Source organism: Phyllobates terribilis, unplaced genomic scaffold, assembly GCF_046119375.1.
Source record: "Phyllobates terribilis strain yellow unplaced genomic scaffold, ASM4611937v1 Scaffold_10__3_contigs__length_209671492, whole genome shotgun sequence".
Taxonomy (NCBI): domain Eukaryota; kingdom Metazoa; phylum Chordata; class Amphibia; order Anura; family Dendrobatidae; genus Phyllobates; species Phyllobates terribilis.
The window spans coordinates 157,738,849-157,763,654 of NW_027362770.1; the positions used below are offsets into that span (position 1 = coordinate 157,738,849).

At 40.8% G+C, this 24,806-nt stretch overlaps 1 protein-coding gene across 2 annotated transcripts in view; it reads right to left on the reverse strand.

The window, feature by feature from the left end:
* Nucleotides 1-24,806, reverse strand: part of ANO2 (anoctamin 2) — a 381,234-nt gene that overhangs the window by 93,011 nt on the left and 263,417 nt on the right. For both annotated transcript variants that reach the window (XM_073649311.1, XM_073649312.1), the window contains 5 exons: nucleotides 21,339-21,410; nucleotides 20,362-20,563; nucleotides 15,577-15,688; nucleotides 13,180-13,237; nucleotides 11,673-11,773 (listed from right to left, as the gene is read on the reverse strand). In XM_073649311.1, the coding sequence (XP_073505412.1) occupies nucleotides 11,673-11,773; nucleotides 13,180-13,237; nucleotides 15,577-15,688; nucleotides 20,362-20,563; nucleotides 21,339-21,410 (545 nt within the window). The remainder of the gene's footprint in view (nucleotides 1-11,672; nucleotides 11,774-13,179; nucleotides 13,238-15,576; nucleotides 15,689-20,361; nucleotides 20,564-21,338; nucleotides 21,411-24,806) is intronic.

A 24,806-nucleotide genomic window follows, 5' to 3' on the forward strand; every position in this document is an offset into this window, starting at 1 on the left:
AATTTACTCAAAGTTTTTTTACAGAGGAATGACACAACAAAGCATTCAAAGACAAGATATTCCTGAATTGTTATTTTATAGGAATACAGCGGTTTACTAATACAGACATTTCGGAAGGGCTCACAGAACGCCTTTAAGAAACAGATCCTTGTGGACAGTAACAAAGTTGCCTAACTTGAAGCTGGTGTTCCCAAATGCATAGGGGCCAAAAGGAGCATTTGGGCTCCCCTAGACTCTAGGGACTGGGTGCAACTGCAAGCCAACACCCACTATTGTGACACCCCTGTCTCCAAAATCCTCTACGTAGTGTTGTCTTCTGTTAGAACTTTGGAGTACATTGTTGTGCCAAAACTGAGCCCAACGGGGGATCGTCTAGTTGGCCAATCCGACCTTCGAAGACTACTTTCTCCAGGAAATTCCTCCAAAAGAAGAATATTTGAGTTAATATCGACCTCATGTTGTATGACTTTCAGTGTTACTGAGATCAAAGGCCTGAAATGTAGACTACTAGGAGGCACCTCTACATAAGCCTTCCTTACCCAACTCCTCCGGTATCTAAAACTCTTGACTGCCAACAGGAAAGACAAAGCATCTGGAAGCAAAACAACATCTCCTCATAGTGAGACATATTGATCAAAGCTCCAGTATTTGTGGAATATAAGTTGTTCTGGAGGCTTTAACACTTATTCCGCTCATTTTCTGTGTTATCCCCGTGACGTTAAAATTCCCTAACGGAGACGAAATTCTGATGTTCAAACTCAACAAACAGCAGGAGGAGAACATCAAAGCGACTAATGCCAAAACCAAGAACCTAAAGTTTGCAATCTCGAAATGAAATGTTACTGTATGGAGCTCACGAGAAATGTAATGAGATAATTATACAAGAAGACCGCCAGCTGACTTGGGTTTGCGTTACTTAGAGAAATCTGGTGCTTATTTGACGCTAGTAAAAAGCTATAGTAATCTATAGAAATATGGCAATTGTAGGTTTCAGTGTTCACTGTGCATCAATTAGCTCTCGCGTAGCCTGTTAGTACTTAACGTTTACCAGCATGTTTATGTGGAAGGGCTTTTTAAGATTTTAATCAGAAATGGAGTGCACAGATCAGTAAGAGAATGCTTTCTCTCAAAAAATTCTGTAAATTTTAGAAATTTTACAAACTATGTTTTTGGCATACTGCCAAGTGTTCCGAAATGCTCGTCAAAAAATGGGAGAAGTTTAAGATTCCTGTAAGTTGAAAAATCTTCCTAGCCCCACTGGAAATGTCCAAAACCATCTGGAAATAAACAATTTCAGAAGGTTCCTTGAGCCCCGGCATTCAACTGCACATACATTATGTCTATGGGTCTTTTAAGATGTTAATTAGATATGGAGGACACAGATCAGTGGGAGAATGCCTTCTTTCCAAAAAGTGTTAAATTTTTAACATTGTAATAAATATTTTATGGCATAGTTTCCATTTCTTATGGAAATCCCAGAAAAAGAAGAGATTTTTCTTGATCTTCAGAAGAGTCGAAATATCTCTTGGGTCTCACTGAAACCACTTGAAATGACCCCAAAATCAGCAATTTTGCAATTTTACTTCTGCCTCAGTGTCTAATTGCACATTTGAGTAAGTGGGAAATATAGGCAATGAGGTTTGGACAAATGGGCTTAGACTATGACTTTAAAAGAGGCTTGTTTAATGCAGGGTTCTTCTAGCAGTCCACAAAGTGCTCCACAAGAGTCTTGATGTTTCTTGTAACATCTTAAAAAATTATGGTCCGACTGTTAAGACCTCAACCAGACACAGGAACCGTGGTTCCATGGTGTCTGTCTAAATGGAGCTGTAATACACATTATGGGAGTGGAGGTCTCACATATAGACTACTGATCCTACAGACACATAGAAGTGAGTGGAGCAGTGGTCATGCATGTTCACAACTGCTCCTTTCGCACAGAACTTTTGAGATCATTGTTCCGAACACCAATGGGTGTCTCATCAGTCTGACCATGACAGATAATAAATTTATTACATATCTTGAAATACAGTAAAATGAAAACAATATACATGCTCTATATTTGTCCTGGAATACATCTATTGTAACCCCCAAAACTTTATCCCCTTCCAACACTAGAGAATGGAAACAAAAACGTTAAAGAAACTGCCTAGGCTTATTTCTGTATCTGGGTGGAAAGTTACTCGCTGCAGCATTGGCAAGTTTGCAGCGGAAACCGAGCAAGTGCTAAACCTTTACCAAAACCACAACGAATAAGGTCTAGAACCAACGGAACGATGCTTTGGCCAACAGCTATCTCAGTCAACACTCCCATACACAGGAACGCTATGGCTTTAAGAAAGTTCACTTATCTCTTGGAGAACAATGCAATTGGCAGTCCGATATCGGACATGCATGATCGACATCTCTGCCAACCTTCAGTCGGTTGGTGCCCCCATACATATTAGACCTTCGACTGAACTTGTCGATATAGGCAGGTTCAGACGACATTAGTCTAACGTGTATGGGGGCCTTAAGGACTAAGAAATTGGACTCTCTCAGTTTCGACAACACTTTAGGAGAAGACTGCAACATTTTCTTCTCCTTCAATCGGTTTAGCATCTCTTTAACGAACCATAGAAGGAACAATGAACATCATATGGATGAGCGTATAAATACTTGTTAAGATGATGTATCGCTATCCATGACCTGAGGTTATAACCTTCAAATCCTCCAGGCTTTTCCTTCTACTTATCAAAGCTTACAACCCAATGACTACAATTTTAGGAATGCTTTGTATTGTCCGATGCCCGTGTCCACATTTCATTACTTATTTAAATCCACCTTTGGGTCACTAATCACTTCCTAGGAAGTGATCCTCACGGCTTAATTGCTCATCTACACAGAGAATGTACACAATGTGACTAAAGAATTGATATGGTGCCAATGTTAAAGCTACCTCATGCTTTCCAATGTATGTATTGGATATGTGCTAATGCACTAGTGAGCAACCCGTGGCTTTCCACTCGTTCAGAAACGATGACTCCCAACTGTAAATGCTAGGAGATGCAATCTACTAACCACTGGGGAGCCAAAGGTCTCCATACAATTGGCTGAACTGGTGATGCCACTGGTTTCTACTAATTTCATAGGCTGCAATCTCAGTGATGTCACAGGTTTCTACTAATTTCATAGGCTGAATTGTCAGTGATGTCACTGGTTTCTACTAATTTCATTGGCTGCAGTCTCAGTGATGTCACTGGTTTCTAATGATCTCATAGGCTGCAGTCTCAGTGATGTCACTGGTTTCTAATGATCTCATAGGCTGCAGTCTGTGATGTCACTGGTTTCTAATGATCTCATAGGCTGCATTCTCAGTGATGTCACTGGTTTCTACTAATTTCATAAGCTGCATTCTCAGTGATATCACTAGTTTCTAATGATCTCACAGGCTGCATTCTCAGTGATGTCACTGGTTTCTACTAATTTCATTGGCTGAATTCTCAGTGATGTCGCAGGTTTTTAATGATCTCATAGGCTGCATTCTCAGTGATGTCACTGGTTTCTAATGATCTCATAGGCTGCATTCTCAGTGATGTCACCGGTTTCTACTAATTTCATTGGCTGAATTCTCAGTGATGTCACTGGTTTATACTAATTTCATAGACTGCATTCTCAGTGATGTCATTGGTTTCTAATGATCTCATAGGTTGCATTCTCAGTTATGTCACTGGTTTCTAATGATCTCATAGGCTGCATTCTCAGTGATGTCACCGGTTTCTACTACTTTCATTGGCTGAATTCTCAGTGATGTCTCAGGTTTCTAATGATCTCATAGGCTGCATTCTCAGTGATGTCACTGGTTTCTAATGATCTCATAGGCTGCATTCTCAGTGATGTCACCGGTTTCTACTAATTTCATTGGCTGAATTCTCAGTGATGTCACTGGTTTATACTAATTTCATAGGCTGCATTCTCAGTGATGTCATTGGTTTCTAAAGATCTCATAGGCTGCATTCTCAGTGATGTCACTGGTTTCTAATGATCTCATAGGCTGCATTCTCAGTGATGTCACCGGTTTCTACTAATTTCATTGGCTGAATTCTCAGTGATGCCACTGGTTTATACTAATTTCATAGGCTGCATTCTCAGTGATGTCACTGGTTTCTAATGATCTCATAGTCTGCATTCTCAGTGATGTCGCAAGTTCCTAATGAATTTACAGGCTGCTTATAACTGACACTGGTTTCCAATTATTTAATTAGCTGCATTCTTAGTAATGTCACATGTTTCTACTACTAATTTCGAAGGCTGCAATCTCAGTGATGTCAATGTTTTCTAATGATTTCATAAGCTGTATTTCCAGTGATGTCACTAGTTTCTTAGGATTTTATTTTCTGCATTCTTAGTGATGTCACTACATTCTACTAATTTAATAGGCTGCATTCTCAGTGATGTCACTGGTTTCTAATGAATTGACTAGTTTCTATTGATTTCATAGGCTGCATTCTCAGTGATGTCACTGGTTTCTAATGTTTTCATAGGCTGCATTCTCAGCAATGTCACTGCTTTAGGCTAGGGTCATACATTTTCTCTCATCCGAGAGAATCAGGCCGATTATGTTAACCACACTTTGATCAAACTCTGATCAGAGTGTCATCATAGTGTAATCCGATTTTCTCAGATGAGAAGATGGCAAATAAAATGTCTCCATCTTCTCTATTCTGTCAGTCCATGAAAATCGGACTGCACTCAGATGTCATCTAAGTGCAGCCCGATATTTTTCACTGACTCGTTGACTTACATGGCCAAGTGCAATCCGATAATTAGATCCAACTCGAGCATGCTGCGATTTTTTCCTCAGAAGGCTCGGTCCAAGGAAAAAATTGGACATGTCCACGGCCCTATAGAATAACATTGGTTTCAGTAATGCCATTCGTCTTTAATTAATTCATAGGCAGAAGCCTAAGTAATGTCATTGATTTCTACTAATTTTTTTAGGCTAAATTCACAGTGATATCATTGGCTTCAAAAAATGTCATAGGCTGAATTTGCAGTGATGTCATTGGCTTCAAATAATTTGATTGGCTAAATTGGCAGTGATGTAACTGCTTTCTAATCAATTCATAAGTTGAAGCCTCAGTAATGTCACTATTGTAGTTTTCAAAGAATTCACAAGCATTATTCTATGCGATTTCACTACTTTCCAGTGAATATGTTGGCTCTTTTCTCAGTGATTTTGCTTGATGATTTCATAGGGTCATAGGGTGCATTCAATGATGTCATTGCTCCTTAATAAATTCATAGTCAGAAGCCCAAGGGATGTCATTGGTTTCTGATGATTTTATTGGCTGCATTATCATTGATGTCACTGGCTTCAAATAATTTCATAGGCTGCAATTTCAGTGATGTCACTGGTTTCTCCTAATTTCATAGGCTGCATTCTAAGTGATGTCACTGACTTTAAATAATTTAATAGGCTGCAATTTCAGAGTTGCTGAGCGGCGATCAAAAAGATCCCACTCCAATGAGCACTTCATCACATTCAAACAGTCCCTCACTACTTTCAAGTCCACACTCACTGCAGCTAAACGAACATACTTCTGATCTCTCATATCCTCTCTGTCTCACAACCCTAAACAGCTATTCAACACTTTCAATTTTCTCCTCCGTCCCCCAGAGCCTCCTCCCTCTCCTCTCATCTCAGCTGAAGACTTTGCCTCATTCTTCAAGCAGAAGATTGATATCATCAGAGAAAGGTTTGGCCTACAGTCCCCACAGCCCCTCCACAGAACTACTCAGCCCTCTTCCAAAACAAGATTTTCCACCATTACAGAAGATCAGCTTTCCTCTCTACTGTCCAGATCACATCTCATCACCTGTGCACTTGACCTGATCTCGTCCCACCTCATCCCAAATCTCACTGCAGTCTTCATCCCAACCCTAGCCCATCTCTTTAACTGATCACTAACAACTGGCGTCTTCCCCTCATGCTTCAAACATTCCTTAATCACACCCATCCTCAAAATGCCATTCTTGACCTATACTCTGTGTCTACCTATCACCCCATATCACTTTTCCCCTATTCCTCAAAACTACTGGAACAACATGTCCATCTTGAACTGTCCTTCCACATCTCCTCCTGCTCCCTCTTTCATCGTTTTCAATCTGGATTCTGACCATATCATTCCACTGAAACTGCCCTGAATAAAGTCACCAGTGACCTACTAACTGCCAAATCCAAGTGACACTACTGTATCCTCCTCCTGGACCTGTCCTCTGCCTTCAACACAGTGAACCATTCTCTATTACTACAGATCCTCTCATCTCTTGGCATCACAGACTTGGCCCTATCTTGGATCTCTTTGTACCAAACAGAGCGGACATTCAGCGTCTCCCACGCACATTGCCCCCTATCTGTTGTTGTCTGCAGGGTTCAGTTCTAGACCCCTGCTCTTCTCCATCGACACCTTCGGCCTGGGACAGCTCATGGAGTCTCATGGCTTTCAGTATCATCTCTATGCTGATGACACACAGATCTACCTCTCTGAACCTGATATCGCCTTGTTACTAACCAAAATTCCACAGAGTCTGTCTGCTATTTCATATTTTTTCTCTGCTTGATTTCTAAATCTTAACATGGACAAAGCAGAATTAGTCATCTTTCCCCCATCTCATTCAACCCACCCAAAAGACCTATCAATCAAAGTCAATGGCAGCTCACTCTCAACACTACTGAAAGCTCGCTTCCTCGGGGTAACCCTTGACTCTGATCTCTCCTTCAAACCACATATCCAAGCCCTTTCCACTTCATGCCGACTCCAACTCAAAAATATTTCCCCGATCCATACACTCCTTAATCAAGAAACTGCAAAAACACTGCTGCATGCCCTCATCATCTCCTGCCTCGACTACTGCAACCTCCTGCTCTGTGGCCTCCCTGTTAACACTTTCACATTCCTCCAGTCTATCCTAAACTCTGCTGCCCGACTAATCCACCTGTCCCCCCGCTATTCCCCGGCCTCTCCCCTCTGTCAATCCCTTCACTGGCTCCCCATTGCTCAGAGACTCCAGTTCAAGACCCTAACCTTGGTATACAAAGCCATCCCCAACCAGACTCCTCCATAGATCTGTGATCTAGTCTCCTGGTACATACCTGCACGCAACCTCCGATCCTCACAAGATCTCCTTCTCTACTCCCCTCTAATCTCCTCCTCCCACAATCGTATACAAGATTTCTCCCGTGCATCCCCCCTACTCTGGAACTCTCTACCCCAACATGTTAGACTCTTACCTACTGTGGAAACCTTCAAAAGGAACCTGAAGACCCACCTCTTCCGACAAGCCTACAACCTGCAGTAACCCTCGCTCCACCATACCGCTGTGCGACCGGCTCTACCCTCACCTGTTGTATCCTCACCCATTCATTGTAGACTGTGAGCCCTCGAGGGTAGGGTCCTCGCTCCTCCTGTACCAGTCAGTGGCTTTTATTGTTTAAGATTATTGTACTTGTTTTTATTATGTATACCCCTTTTCACATGTAAAACGCCATGGAATAAATGGCGCAATAATAATTGTTTCAGTAATATCACTCGTTTCTCCTAATTTCATGGGCTTCGATTTCAGCGATGTGATAACTTTCTAATTAATTCATAGGTTAAATCTTATAGTAATGTCACTAGTTTTGGGTTGTCAACTGTCCAGAAATTCATGGAAATTCTCATCTCTATAAATTGAATTTAAGATGCATGTTTCTCATCTAATACTCGGAATACAGAAAATATTTGCGATGAGGCAAACAACCTGAAATTGGTAAAACCTTATAGCGGTCTGTATATAGGATGACTAAGATAGGAGGTTACACTATTACTAATGCCCATAAAACTTAGGTTATATTGAGTTGAGCTGGGTCCGTTGAGCTGGGTCACATTTTTATTCCTAGTTGACACCTTTATATAGAGGGGAGACCATCTGCATACAAATTAGAAGGAGTTGATTGCCATCTAGTGGAGGGTTATAGTGACCCTTAAGGAAAGGTGGCTGCATTGTGAATGGTTTAGATCTACTTTGTCATAGATTTTTTAACCTGATTCTCTAAAATATAATTCGGGTTTTATTGTTAGGGTATCCTATTATGAGATTTGGTATTTGTATACTACTATATCAGACAGACATATTAGTAAATACAGTATCTACACTTAAAGGGGTTGTCCGCTACAAATCAAATATTTTTAGATTTCTTTTTTTTTTTTTGCGATTTTAAATAATTTTGTAAAAAATTTCAATAAGCAAAACATCGCCAATGCCTCGCTTTCTCGCTCAGTCCCAGTGGCTCTAATTCCATTTCTCGTCATAGGGGAGTGTTTCCTGATTCAACATGTGATCATATTTGTGTCCCATTTCCATGACCGACCCCTTTATTGATATATATTTTTTTTAATTTTTAGCTTCTACGACTATTGGAAAAAGAGTCTGAAAGACCGATCCACAAATGAGGATTTTCTAATTACCATTGAATATCTATAATCCATGTAGATGGGGGTGGTAAGCATAGGTTGGTATCTTAAAGGGAATATGTCAGCAGGTCGTTGCTACCTCATTTGAGAGTAGCATGATGTAGGCAAAGAGATGCTGAATCAAATGATGTATCACTTAATTTTCTGGGTGCAGCCACTCTAATACAATTAGAGTTTTTAGGTTTAGAATGAAGCAGAGCTGAGAAATCTAATCCCGCCCCCTCCAGACTCTGCATGTACAAAGTCTATAGACAGTGATCTGCTCAGTGATAAATCCTTCACAGATAGTAAACTACAGCACGCACTTTGACAACTGACACATCCCTGAATTCTTTGTTTCAGCCTCTATCTCCTGCTGTCTTCAGATTATATAGCAAAAACCTGCTGACAGATTCCCTTTAAGTGCTGCATTAACTTGGAAGGGCCAATAGTAAGAATGCAGACAGAGGTGAGGGTTAGGGATGTTGGTGGGCAAGGGTATGACTATAAAGAGTGCAAAGGTAGGAGTTATTCACGGTACTAATATTATAAATGAGGAAGTCCCCTGAGGAAGCTATTAATGCGAAACATGCTTTGGGGTAATACAATTTTCCTTTTTTCCAGTTACATATTGTGTTTCCTAATTAACATTTAATGGAAGATTGATACACTTGCTTTCATACATAATTATTTTTTATGCTAATGAGCCACAAGTGCAGGAGGCTGGGAACTGCACTTACAGCTCTCCAGGTTCTCCCCCTCTCCATGCTCATTTCATGCCTCCCGTCAAAGACTGATAGGTCAACCTTCACTCAGTGACCTGTTCATCTATCCGAGATCTTGGGTAAGCATCGTTATCCCCAGGGGTGAAGCATGAGCACATCAAAAGTCTGGCTCTCGCAACATCCTCAGGACCTTACTGAGCATTCAACGTCCCCAGAATGACTCTACTTCTACGAGATCTTGGGATAAAATGATCTGTCAGCCAGTGACGAGAGTCCAGCGGTGGGTGGACAAATATTTTGTACTTTGCTTCACGTGAATTCAGCCAAATGGCGGCTAGTTGGCTACTAATAGAGAAAAGGGAAAGGGGTACAAAATATCTGATACTCTCCTTATCGCTTACTTGTCCCGCTACCGCCTGTTGTCTGGTCATCCGCTCACTCCTTTCTGCCTTCTTCTTTTTTCCGAAAATCCTCTTCAGGCTTTCTCAGTCTTGACTTTCTGCCACCAAGTAGGGCTCAGATATTTCGGCGCACATGGTGTGTGACATCACTATGTGCGCCGTGACATTTGGGACCCTGTCAATGGTCAGAAGCCCCAGTGCAGACTAAAGAGGTTGAGGAGAAGGTGAAAAAAAGAGACTGGAGCTCGTGGAAGATCGGATGAAGAGACAGGTGAGCGACAAAGTATTGATTTTTTTTTAAAGAAATTCCGGTATCATTCGTTTTTATTTCTTAAAATTACGCGATTATTATGCTCCCTGCCAATTTCAAGAGACCTGCGGCATTTGAAACTCGACATATTCGCTCATCTCTAATATATATGACGCACTTTAGATGTATTGTCCGATGACGCCAGCCACTAGAACGTCTGGGGATTTGATGTCCACGCTTGACGTCTGCCAACTGTGCAAAATCTCGTAAACGAGCCCAAAAAAGAAGGAAAAGTGCGAGGACTGCGCTGCTCCACACAGTGACCCTTCACACCCTAAAAAAACCCTGCCTTTTCGCGTTTCGAACAAATTCTCCTAAAACGGCAGAACAAACATAATATCACGAGATAAAACCTTACGTCGTGTGTTTGCATATTTCACCGACTTTGTCATAATGACAAATTCATTCCACTTGCGACTCGTTTCATCACTAAGTCTCCCCCTTATCTATAATCCTGGTGCCAGTGAAGCATCTACAACATGTTGCTTACAGTATCCTAATCTAAGAATGTATAAACATGAAGTCGAAAGAGAAGGTTCCAGCAGATTTCATGCTAATCCGCTCTCAGAATGAAAGAAACGATGCCGAAAGCACCACCTAGGAAGTAGCAACCCCGTAAGTCAACGTCTGACGAGCTCTAAAACAAGAGCAGGGATAAAGGCTAAGTTTCTTTCCTCCTGCAAGAGCTCATTTGCATAATTTTCTCCCATCAAGCATCGCCTGGAAGACTTTATACTTGGCGGGTCAACACTCTTTTGCTGTACATCGCGGAGGCCTAGTGGTTGGGAATATCATTGCTGTTGCATAGACTGATGGGAACTACCTGACTGAGGACTCTTCAACAGGTCATTATAGACTTTGTCATTTCATACTATTTCTTCTCACGCTGGCATCATTTTTTAAGGATGTCAGAAAGTCCCTTTAAGGTTAAGTACAGCTTAAAGGGGTTACCTTATGAAGGCATCTACAGTCCATATCTCCTCAAAAGGCATATGGACATCATTGAGAGGACTCTTGTACTCACGACCAACCTCTAGAAACCAGAATGGGAGTGACTCCTTTTCTGAAGGACTTGAGCCCTCCATGAATTACATAGATGAGCTTTCTTCTGATTGTCCACCAAGCAATATTACATTTTCCCTGCAGCGGCCACCTCACTAGCCGGCAAGATCAATTATTTGACATGGCTGCCAAGAGTGGGACCCCATTGACCTGAAGTTGCATTCCAAAAAGAAGTTGTCTCTGATGATACAACTCTTTAATGAGAACTTGTCAAAAGGTCAAAAGTGGCCATTTTTCCTTTTATTTTACTCCCGCTGTTCCCCTGAGAATTCCTCTTTTCGTTTTGTTAAAATCCGCCCTACGGTTGAAGAGATATGAGGCTTTTTATTTAGTGCTAATTTTTATGGTCTGTTTCAAAGAGGCGTGGCTCACTGGGTAATTATGCAGAATAATTTAAAGACACGCCCCCAAGGAGTTTAGTCAGCCACGCCTCCTTGATAAGGATCATAAAAATTAGCACTAAATAAAAAGGCCCATATCTCTGGAACCGTATGGCGGATTTAAAAAAAAAACAAGAAATGGTAAGCTCAGGTCAACAGCAGGAATAACATAAGAATAAAAACTGAACACTTCTGGCCGAATGACAGGTTCATTTTAAATCAAATTTGAGTATGGGGGCATCAATATTAACTAATCATCAAGAAAACAGCTAAAAAAGAGAAAATGGTCACTGAAAGATGCATGTGTTGGGAGTACTCACGGTATTCCGATCTCAAACAGGTTGTTCTGGATCAGCTGCTTCCCCAACATAATGATACTAAGCTGAATACACAGCTCCATCAGACATCCCCCTGGGGCGCACTGTCAAAAAACCAGAGCAGGACATTAGCATCATTTGCTCATGCTATGGGGTTTGTACACATGATGTATATAAATGATACTTAATGGGTTACATAGAATTACATAAAATAAAAAAGTCTATACTCACCTCCTGTGCCGGCGCTGTTCCAGTGGTGGTGGCACTCGTGGTACCGGGACTCTCGTTGTTGTGACATGTGAGCCAGGCGTCCAATAAGCGCCGGCGTCACTGTCCCCGCCTTCTGTCGAATTGACCATGAAGAGGAAGTCCATGGCTGCAGCTGATCTCTGACTTCCTCTTCATTTTCAATCCGTACTAAGGTGGGGACAGCGACACCAGCGCTGATTGGGCACCTGGCTGATGTGTCACAACAACCATACGAGAGCCCCGGTACCGCGAGTGCCGACACCGCTGGAACGGCGCCGGCACGGGAGGTGAGTATGAGCTTTTTTATTTTATCAGGGCCAAGCGTGGGGTAAGACAAGGAGTTGTCAAAGTAGTGGACAACTTCTTTAATTGCATATCGCTAGGATATACCATCACCATGGTGGTGGACTCACCTATAGGTTCACAGCTGATCCTGAGAATTCAAGTGCAACGTTCCTTTCTAAGTTTTACCTCCACAGCTGCGCTCCAGGCCACCCACCTATAGAGGAAACTACAACAAGGCTCCCTAGATGATACTGTTCAGAAAGTGGACACCATCCACCATGAAATGATGCCATACTCTAGCGAAAAAAGTTGGCCTAAAGGGAATATGCTGTCATAAAATGATCTATTGTTTAAATATTTTTTTTTTGTAGTACATATATTTTTGATTTTTGACCATTTTTGACCATGTTAATTAGAAAACAAAATTAGTTTTCTTCAGATTTTCACACTGACCACTGGGGCTATTTTAGACTCGTCATTCCTGTTCTTTCAGGAAGAGTTTAGAGCAGTTTCCTTATCAGCAGAGACAGGGTTACAATGACTGGTAACACCTCTATATACAGCTGATAATACAGGATCCGCCAAACAAAATAAATGATGTCCCTCTCTCTCTACAATGACTTTTTTACCCGCTCATTAGATGCTTTAATACAAAAGGTAGGGTCAGGGTCTGACCATTGTAGCTAATGTACATGTGTTGTTTCCTGAAACAACTGGAAGAAGTTAAAATCTAAAATAGCCCCAGTGGCCAGTGTGAAAACTACTAGACTTCCCATTTGTATTTTTAATAAAGATTGTGATATGAGAAAAAAACATTGTCAAAATGTATACAAAAAAAATGAACACAAAAAAATGATATAAACAATAGGTGACACATTTGCTCTTAAGGCTAAATCTGGAAAGTTTACAATTGAAAACTTTATTTCTTCATTTTTACATTATATCTATTAAATTGATTTCCTATGATTTCACTCACCTCTTCAACTCTGTAATCATGGAAAATATAGGCATAGCTGCCAGGTCTTCCAACAAACCTAAGGGCCGAAAAATTACTAATTAACAAAAATATCAAGGAATCTTACTCAACGCATATTATATCACAAAACTTGTTTTATCAGCAATATAAAGTTTTAAAAAGTTTTAAAAAAGTTTAAAAGGGTTACATAAAAGGGTATTAGAGAAGTTTTCACATGAAAATATTTTCCTTTGTATGAGAAGCTTATGTAAAATTTCCAATATAAATATAGTAAATTGCTCATTTGGTTTCTTTTTTTGTCTTCTTTTTTTAACTATATTATTTTACTAAAACAACTGAAAATGGCCTCTCTGCTACCCCAAGGCCCAACTTCAGTTCTTTGTTTGACCCAATACAATCTTAAAGATTAGTGAATATTGATATTTTGTCATGGCCTGAAGTACCAGGGAGACATAGTCACTGCCTCCGATAATACCTGTGGAGACATGGGGATCTCCTGTGGGCAGAATATTACTTAGACAGCACAGGGTGAGGGTAAAACAGTGTGGTAATACTTTATTGAACCACCGAACAGACAATAAACATAAAGAACAGTCCCAGCAAATACCCAAGATGGTGCAAAATTACAGTCTTACCCTTCCGCTGGCTTGCCGAGATTAAAGCTGCTGCGAATTCGGGTCTTCCAGGGCCGACTACCCCCACCAGTGGCACACTGCCTTTGGCAGGCACCCACAGAAAGGAAGTAATGACAAGCTTAGGAAGCTGATCGTCCATTGAGGTACGTGTCCAGGCATCTGGAGGGTCCAAGCCTGGCTTCTCTAAACATCTCTAGGGATTCCAGGTAACCCGGAGGGGTTCCAACCTGGTAACCCCAAACATATCCATGGGTTCCAGGTGAAAGGAGGGTCTCAACCTGGCTACCTCAAACATATCCATGGGTTCTAGGTGAGCGGAGGGTCCAAACCTGGCTAGCCCAAACATCTCCATGTGACCAGGTGACCGAAGGGTCCCAACCTGGTTTCCTCAAACGTATCCCTGGTGGTAGATGACCAGAGGGTCATGATCCTGTTTTCTCCAAACGTCTCCATGGGACCAGGCGACCAGATGGCTCCAACTTGGCTTTTCCTAATATATCCATGAGGCCAGGTGTCCAGAGGGTCACATTCCCGGCTTCCCCAAACGTATCTATGGGTTCCAGTCAATGGAGGAGATCAGTATTGTGCCAGCTGGGGCCGTGGTCCCCTAAGCTGACATCCTGTAGAGTCAATTCTGTGTCCTTCTTGATGGAGCCATGTGTCCTGGTTACTGTCTGAAGAGTCTCTCTTGGCTGTGTTTTTTGTAAAGTCCCTCTCATCACTCACAGGTCAGGGGGGGTAGGTGCTAGGGGCTTGTCTCTTATTGTTTGAGCATTTAATCGATCTGAATAGTTCTTCCTTCTCTGTTTTGTAGGTCAACAAGCCACAGGGCCCATACAATGGTCAATTAACATATTTAGCAAACATTCATTGTTCAATGACCCTGCGTCCCTGTCTTGCAAAGTTAGCAGACAATAAGTTGCGGTAAATATAAACTCAAGCATCAACATCCAGGCTTATTCAAACAATAGTGTGTTTATCTTGATCAACCAAAGAAAAACACATCAATTCAAAAGTCAACATAAAGATAATGGCATATGTCTCCTGGCCTACTGAATTTACGTCTGGATAATTAAGATTAAATGCTGCGTTATCCAACCACCTCTATTCAGAAATGCTTTGGAGGGGGGGTTAAAGTGGTTTTCCAGGCTTGGAGTTCAAGCATTTGTGACTGCAGACGTGCGAATCCTCACAGCGTGCAGTGGGCTCGCTTTAAGGACTCGCTGGAATGCATACAGGCCAGCTGAATGTGCGTGGCCTTGTTCACTACAACTGAATTGAACGAGGCCAGACATGTCTAGTCAGAATGTCACCGGAAGTATGCAAATCACATACTTGTTGTCCCTTGACCACACTCTTCCAGTGCCAGAACTGGCGAATCCTGACAGTATGCACTGTGCGCACTGTAAGAATTCACAAGTCTGCAGTCACATAGAGTGACTGAAGACTTGAGCCTCAAGCATGGAAGATGCCTTTAAGGTAGGAGCAAATATGGATTAAATAAAGAAATTAAAGAAATTATTGGACATCCCTCTCTATGATATCTATACCCAATAATAAGTAATAGATAGGGATTGTCTTCATGAGATGACATTGGATACATTTCATTTCATGTAACACTTTTAAAACTTTTGGAACTTTTTAAAATATTTTTGTACCAAAAAAGAGAAAAAAAAGAAAGATAAATAAAAGACGTTGGCTCATTACCAAAAGACGTTACTTGAAGTTTTGCTCCATAATTTAGCTTTAAGATACAACTTACCTTCCTTTGAAAAAGGCTACGTAGAATATTGAGGCGTAGGAGTTCACAAACTTCAGAAGGAACGCCTTGAGTATCAGCCGCTCCTCAAAGGTTTTCTCAGTTTTGGGCACCTCTGCATTGGATAAAATACATTAATTATTGCTTTGGTTGATGAAAAGTGTCAGAGATGGTCAAAAATATGTAGGATGTGTAATGGAAAGGAAATGTGGTCCGTAATTAGTTTTCGCTTTGGATCAACTATGTAAAAATTAAACTGCAGCAAAGACATAAATTGACGTTCCTGGGCCTCAATGAAGAATTTATAATGGGGTCCGACTCCTTACCTAAAATGTGCCATTTATAATACTGCAGTAGGGGGTCTTTAGAGCTTTGGGGGGGTGGGGGGTGTATTCAAGCACCAAGACTCTGAAGACCTTGGTGTGACTCTCACCTCTGCATCCATGCTAGTTTTGATCTTTAGTGTAGTATTCATGCACATTGCGTCACAAATATGGGTTCCATGGCCGTGCCCACTTTTCTGCTAAGACATATGCCAGAGCCATCTTCACAGAGGCTGTCAAGCTAAATTTATACTTTAGAGGTATAGGCACTATGTGTGCCGCCATATGGCACTGCATTGTGGCACTATAATTTTTTGGAAGCAATGGTTCTTGAGGTGAATACCTTCATAATACAATATTTGATGGAGCACACCACAAGTTTTTTTTCTGTCGGATTCCCTATGAATCCATCATAAATCTAAAAAAAATAAAATAAAATTCTGTGTGCCTGCAGTCAGAGAGGTGCAGTATGGCAGCATTATGGCTCAATTGGTTGCCCTTTGCTTTTAAGATGAGATACTGTACAATCTCTTCTTCGTGACCCTTGTTTCCATCTTAGTCTCCTAATATTTCTTATATCATCTACTTGACAAACCTGTTGACAACCGTAAAGGAACATGGGACGCCTTTAGAAAAAGAAAAAAGATACCGCCAGCAATGTTGTATTAATAAAAAGGGCTCAAATGTTACATTCATGTTTGCTATAGGGAAAAAAATGAGAACAAAGACTCGAAGGTCAAAATATTCAATCCCCTTTCTACAAAATCTGAAAGGTGGGAAATTTAATGGGTATATCTATTTCTAAGAAATATTTTAACCAGAGACCTGACCAACTAACACGACAAACATTTAACTTTTTGAGATTTTTAATTACTTTAATTGGTTTATTATAGAGAAATCCCTACTTTAGGTATGATGACACATTTTTGTAATGTCCTTCAAAACATAGAGGTTCTGGTTCACAACAACTCCTTTTCATATGCCCCATCAGGATGTCCTAATTTAGAAGGAGAGGTCTCATTCCAAGTCTTTGACTGATGGAGTAATAGTGGATCACCTGTCTAGTCCATCCGCAGCTTTTAAAACATTGAGCATGTTCCTCAAGATTGGCACGTGCCACTCAAGCCCAATGGGCCTTAGCATTTATCTAGATTTCCTAGTGTCAACCCTAAAAGGGAAGTTCTCCAATTAGGACTCTCCCATCAGCTAGGAGCTCCATCAAGTATGGCTCTTAGCTTTGAAGGACCTCTATTGATTATAGGGGTATTGCCCAATGTTATAAAAACAAGCACATGCAATTTTTCCCCTATTGTTTACAGATGATAGCATGGAGTCCTAGTAGGACCACATAAGATCAAGTGAACTAAGGACGAGAAAACCCACATAAGGCAGATCTTTGTAAAGAAGCAAGATCAAGTTGACTTGGTTAGGGTCCATTACCAATCCTCATGGGTTTGGCATGGCAGAGTTGTTTCCTTAGTATTCGCAACATGGTAGCATGGGACCTAGCAGGACCCTATATAACCAGATCTAAGATGGATCAAAAACCCACAAGAAGGAGATAGTAGATCTTTCTTAAAGAAGGAAAATCAAGTTGATTTGGTTAGGGTCCATTACCAATCGTCATGGCTTTTGCATTCCACAGTTTTTCCCCTTACTATCATAAACTGATTGTATGGGGTCCTTCCAGGACCACATATGGTGATATGGATTAAAAACCCACATGAAGGAGCATTGGAGATCTGTGTTTAAAAAAAGCAAGATCATATTGGCTTGTGGAGTGTCCATTACCCACCATCAGGGATTTTGCATAGCACAGTTTTTCTTCTAGAATCTACAGATCATTCATCACATGAGGTCCGAAGAGGATCCCACACGATCAGCTGGTCTAAGATGGATCAAAAACCCACGCAAAAGAGACCAGTTGCTAAGTGGGATCAAGTTGATTTGGTGAGGGTACATTACCCATCATCATGGGTTTTGCATGGCACAATGTTCTCTCTAGTATTCTCAGATGATAACATGAGGTCCTAGAAAAATCTCATATGATCAGGTGGTCTAAGTGTTCTCAGATGATAACATGAGGTCCTAGAAAAACCTCATATGATCGAGTGGTCTAAGTGTTCTCAGATGATAACACAAGGTCTCTTCAGGATATCATATGATCTTATGCTCTAAGATCTACTAAGAAATTCACACAAAAGAGTCGAGTAGGTCTAAAGAGAGAAACATGATGACGTTGACTTGGTGATTGATCCAATCTTCATTAGTTTTGAGCAGTGAGCTTCCATTACCAATTATTATCATAGATTTCCATGCAACATATTTCCATTCAGTTATCGATAACACATTCTCCAGATTAGCTGAATGAAGGCACCAAAAGTTGTCCAGCACTAGACAACCATGAATCCAATATTGATTGCACATCCTAATGATAAACAATCAATACTAAAGAGAACCTGTTACTTGAGAGAAAAAAATGGGTTTAACACCTTGTAAAAAAAATCTCTGATCTCCACTGATTCTGCTGCTCTTTTACGTTTTGTGCTGCGTTACTCCATTACAGAAATATTCACATTTCTTTATTTTGGAGTACATTATGTGAAATTTCTACTTTGCAGTCCAACTGGAAACTTTTTTATAGTCTTCTCTAGGGGCGCCCAATCACGGCTCGGCAGCCTCTGAGACTGAAAGAATTCTAAATCTGCTACTGAGTTGTGATTGGCAGCTTCTGGGAAAGAGGGGTGAAAGCACACACCCCCAGAGAAGACTCTGAAGAAACACCCTGTTGGTCTTCAAGCAGAAATTTCCCATACTGCGCTGCAGAAGAATCAAATGTGAATATCTCTGTAATGGAGCGACGGAGCACAAAACGGAAAAAAGCAACTGAATCAGGGGAGCTCAGGGATTTTACACAGTATTTAAATATTCTTTTTTAGCTAAAGACAGGTCCTCATTAAAGTACTTCATCACTCATTTACTTCTGAAAATATTATTTTAAGCTGTAATTCAGGCATTGCAGCTACATTTATCAGTTCGATCGCAATTATTTTTACAGGTATTTTATTTTTATAATTCTCAGTCAATCATTAAAACCAAGACCAATAACAAGAGATATGAGCATGAACAAGAAAAAAAAACCACAGAATTTCATGGCTCAACATGAAGTTGCAGAGAAAAGACAATGATTATCAGACTTGTCCATAGGAATTGAAGCATTCTTTTTTGCAGAAACCACAGAGGTGCATGGTTGCCCTCCTTACTAAAATCCCCTCAATGCCATACTACATAACCGCCAACTTTCTCATAAAAAGTGGAGTTTTTGCTTTGCATGGAGTAATTCCTTAAAGGACTATGCTCATTTAAAGGGAATCTGTCAGCGGGTTTTGTTATGTAATATGAGAGCAGCATAATATAGGAACATTTATTACAGTGATGTGTCACTTACTAGGCTGTGTGTTGCTGTTTCAATAAAATCAGTGTTTTATTAGCAGGAGATTATCACTACAGGACTAGGTGTCCCATGCCTCCTTGTCCAACCACACCCCTTACACTGATTAGCAGCTTTCTACCAATCAGTGGTGTGGGTGGGGTTATACAGGGCTCAGCATACTGAGCACTGATAGATCAGCAGCAGAAAAAACTGTGATTGTTTCAAAATGACAGCATGTAGCCCAGTAAGTGATACATCACTGGGATCAGGATCTCAGCCCCTATACAATGCTGCTCTCAGATTACATGGCAAAAAACTGCTGACAGATTCTCTTTAAGGGATTTATAAAAAGCCTGATAGATGCAGGTCCCTTGCCTACTATCTAATGGCGGCCAATGTTCTGCTCTCTCCATAGCCTTCTATGGGAGTTTGGAAAGAAGTTGGTTCATCCCGACCAGCTACTTTTGGAACTTCTCCACTGACAGAGGCCGCAAGACCAGAACTCCATGTACTCAAGATAGGTACATGTCCGAGAGATGGAACTTGCTTCTATCAGCTTTGTTATGTCCTTGAATATGTCTTGAATGTCTGAGTTAAGAACATCCTTTTAAAGGGGTTGTCTTGGACTTCAACATTGATGGTCTAGCCTTAGGATAGGTCATCAATGTCTGATTGGTGGGGTTGCGACACCCGGCACCCCAGCCAATGTCTGAGTTAAGAACATCCTTTTAAAGGGCTTGTCTTGGACTTCAACATTGATGGTCTAGCCTTAGGATAGGTCATCAATGTTTGATCGGTGGGGGTGCGACACGTCCCAGCACCCCGGCCAATGTCTGAGTTAAGAACATCCTTTTAAAGGGGTTGTCCTGGACTTCAACATTGATGGTCTAGCCTTAGGATAGGTCATCAATGTCTGATCGGTGGATGTGCGACACCCAGCACCCCGGCCAATCATCTGTTCCCGGTGTCGGCCGGAACAGCTCAGTTATGGAGCTATGTATGTAATATGAAGTTCATGAACATCCCTCTTACCTATTTCCGTGAGCCATTTTGCAACAGACCCATAGATTTCGTCTAGTATGAGAATCACCACCAGGTTGATGATGACAGCGGTGGCCGTCACGGTCACACGGACATTTGATCTAGTGCTCTCGTTTGTACTGACCGCCAAGGCTGCCGCAACGGTGATTCGATAGATGATGACTCCAAACACGGCTGAAAATGTGAGTGCAATCTATGGAGGATAAGAGTGACTGAATGTAAATTTTATCCTACTGCTGGAGACAAGATAGGCAGGGTTGACACCATAACCAAAAAACAGTAGATAGAAGAGAGTAGACTCATATTCTGCTCTCTGCAGATCTCTACATCATTACCAGCCTCAAGAGAAAGGGCAAGACTACTCATTTTCGTAAAAGTCTAAAATGTAAAGTATAGTCACCTTTTCTTACCATTTTATAATATACATAAAAAAATAATCTTCTGAAAAACTTAGGTCACTTTTTACATACATTACATTTCTATTCTTGCACAATCTGTATCATACTTCAGAGCAGCACTCACAATTCTGCCGGCTACAGAGCTGAAATTTCCCAGTAGTCCTTACTGGTTCAATGTCTGGGAATTGTAGTCTTCAAAAGAGACAACCTCCAAATTTACAGGAGCTTAGATAAACTGTTAGGAGTGTGTCTGACTACAAACTTGTTGACTGTTTCCAATGACGACCAGCTGAATTGTAAATGCAGCTCTGAAGCATAATACAAGCTCAAGCTCAGAATCAGTACAAGATAAAGAAAAAAAAAATTATGAACAGACAATTCTAAAGATTATACCTGTATATCATGTAAAATTATTTTTAAAGGGGAACACACCTCTTAGTGGGACTTGGAGCTGAAAGTTAGCACATCTCTACAATTGACGTATTAGTATATGCTCATATATTAGAATATACTAAATGATGATCTACTTGGGGGTAACTTAGAGTCAAAGTCAAGCATAATGTTACCTACCATAAATAAAATTGCTGCAAAATTGACTAAATATGCAGGAATTCGATCCCTCCATGTCAGCTTTTCTTTTTTCTGAAAAACACATAAGCAGGCAAAAAAAGTAGAATTAATGCAAATTAACATATCTTGAGATGAAAAAATTAAAAATAAAAACACAAATTCACAGTACTCTGTTGGGAGACGTTTATACTATAGGTGTCTTTGTGTTTTGATAATGCATTGAATTTGTATCATAAGAAATTGGAACTCTCAAAGGGGATCTGTCAGCAAGTTTTTTGCCATGTAATCTGATGTAAGGGTTGAGACCCTGATTTCATTGATGTATCACTTACTAAGCTGTGTTTTGCTGTTTCAATAAAATCAGAGTTTTATCAGCAGGAGATTATCACTACAAGACTAGGTGTCTCGTGCCTCCTAGTCCAACCATGCCCCCAGCACTGATTGGCAGCTTTCTGCCAATCAGGGTTGTGGGCGCGGTTATACACAGCCCAACAGCTGCAGAGAAAACTGTGATTGTTTCACAACTGCTGCACCCAGTAAGCTAAGTGATACATCGCTGGAATCAGGCTCTCGACCCCTACATCAGGCTGCTGTTGGATTACATAGCAAAAATCAACTGACAGATTCCCTTTAAAAAAAAACTGTGAAAAGCAATGGTGGACACATCTGTGCTTTACGACATGAATGTTTTACAGTACAGCTGTAGAGAAGTACCTCCATCTGCCTAGTGTGGTGATGTTCTGTCACCGTTGTTTCCCTGGAAGTGAAGACCCCAATCTACCCCCATAGCTGGACTTTAGGTCTTGTTATTTAATAACAAAAAGGATATTTTTTTGCTTAACTAGGTAGAATTTCCTACCTTTCTTTTTTAAATAACGCCTCACTTGTCTACTGTTGGTTTTCAATATTGCAGTTTAGTTCCATAAAATTGTTGCTGAGCTGCAATACCAGACACACTGTCACGGGTGTGTCAGGTGTAATAGACAGTCACTCTGGTCTAGCTGTAGAAGGTCACTGCACTTGGCATTGCAGACACCTTCTTAATCCTTCTTCCTTTAAGACCCAGCAGCAACCTCCCTCCTGCTGCTGATTGACACACCCTTGCATGGGAGTTAAAAACCCTCAGTTTCCTCCTGGCAATCACCGGTGATACTTTTTATGAATAGGCTTGGAGCACTAGCAGTTGGCTAGTTTCTTCTCTGGTGCCCTAGGAGGGCAGTTGGCGTTACTCCTCTGGTGTCTGCTCAAGCTAAGTTAATACCCTTTGTTTGTCTACCTTGTTGTCTTTAGTCTGTAGTGGGGCCTGACCAATGCTCACCCCTCCCACTCCCTATCTAGGGCCAAGCTCTGGGGACATCCAGTGCTTAGGGTCCTGCTCGGGGATGGATGTGGAACCTATATAGGGGCGGTAGGGGAGGCAGGGTGATATTAGATCTGCCTAGGGGTCTCCACTCCCCCCTTTCCCTAGAGTTTGGGCTTCCTCCCCCTCTTTTCTTCATGTTGCACTTAATCTTTCCCACACCTTGCGTAACACAATAACCTGTAGACTGGTGTGGAGCTGTTTCAGGAAACAAAAGTAATTTTTGTAATCCCAGACAAACTTTTAATACAAAATATGTTTGAAATGCAAACTACTTCTATATTATATAGGGAATATTCAGCCCAGAGGCCAATTTAGAGGCTAATATTCAGGCCTTTTCTAAGCACCCAAGAACTCAGTTATAGGATCATATGTCTGATTTAATCCACTATTTGGGATCCTCAATTATTAGTCATAGCAGAGAATACATACTAAGAGCATCTCCTACTCTGGATGACTCTGCATCTGATTAATTATAATAAGCACAGTGTAATTCTCCGATTCACCTGCGGGGGCACTGCAGGGAAACAGAACACTTACTGTTGAGTTCTTCTAAAGAATACAGCTCATCATTTGTGGTTCCAGTTTATTGTTGAGGAACCTTTTCTAACGAAAACAGATTGTCCAGAGTGTAGACAACATCCTTAAAGGGATTGTCCACCTCTTTTTTTCTACATTGAGATAATGGACAAGCAGATAAAAATACTAAATGCCGCATACTCCCCTAGATATAGCCCATTGTTCCTCTCCTGGAAGTGCTCGGTTCCCCTCACTTGTCTTCTTGCTTCCAGTAAAGGTCGGCATTGGACAGCATGTGACTGCTGCAGCCAGTGATTGACTGCAGTGGTTGAATGTTTGTATGTCAGGGAAAAAAAATCCTATTCCTGTTGTAAGGAAATGTGACTACTTCACTTCCTCGCACAGCTAAAAGAGGAACGCCAGAGGATTGCTAAATGAGCGGACAATCCCTTTAAGTATAAGCTTTATATCACCATTATTGAGCATCTAATATATCAATCTAAAATTCCAAGATGGCAAATTATAAAAAAAGAGTTAAAAAGAGAAATAAATAAACATGGCTGCTTTTTTTTTTCTTCTGGAAACAGCGCCACTTCTGTTCGCAGGTTGTCTCGGGTACTGCAGATCAGCTTAATTAAATTGAATGATGCTAAGCTGTAATACCATACATGACCTGTTGACCAGCATTTTTGGCGCTGTTTTTGGAAATAAATGGACTTATTTTATTCATCCCATCCAACTCCTTCAATTATAATATTTTTTTGTTAATAATAGCAGAAATGAGTTCGCTCTCCTACACTGTCACGTTTGTTCTATATCTTTCTTTTTTTATATGCCAAAGCCAGTTGGCAGAGGATTTATATCGTCCGTACATATCGTGTTTCAGTCTTGGTTTAAAGTATTTTTTAACAATTCCGTTCTATTTATCTATTTCTTACCTTCTTAGGCTAAGTCTTGTCCGACCGTGAAACTTAATGTGGGCGGAAGGAGATAAGGATGGAGAGTGTATACGCTTGTCGTCTATTACGATGCAGAAACAAAGAACATCTTGTGAAAATAGCAGATCCATTAAAGGGGTATTTCCACCATCTTCAAGATCCTATCGCAATATGTAGTAAGTGTAATAATAATAATATTAGCAAATATCTCCAATTAGAAATGTAGTATAGTTCTTCTGATTAGCTCTCACTTATCCCTTAGGTATCCATGGTTATGACTATTAAAAGCTATCTAACTGGCACTGTATGAGTTGTCATGACCATGGCTACCTAAGCTACTGCAATGCCTTGCCCATGGAGTAAGCGACATAGCTAATCAGAAGAACTATCCTACGTTTCTAATTGGAGGTATTTGCTAATATTATTATTATTATTACACCTACTATATATTGGGATAGGATCTTGGAGATGGTGGAAACACCCCTTTAATGGATCTACTATTTTCATGCATCTGTGTTTTATTAGTTTATAAAAGGTTATAGGTCGGATTTACTCAAGTACATGAACCGTCAAAAGCCCTTTTAATCTAATTTTCTTCTTTTTATTTCACTAATTTTTGTTCTTTTTTTGGTGAAACCACAAGTGATCGAA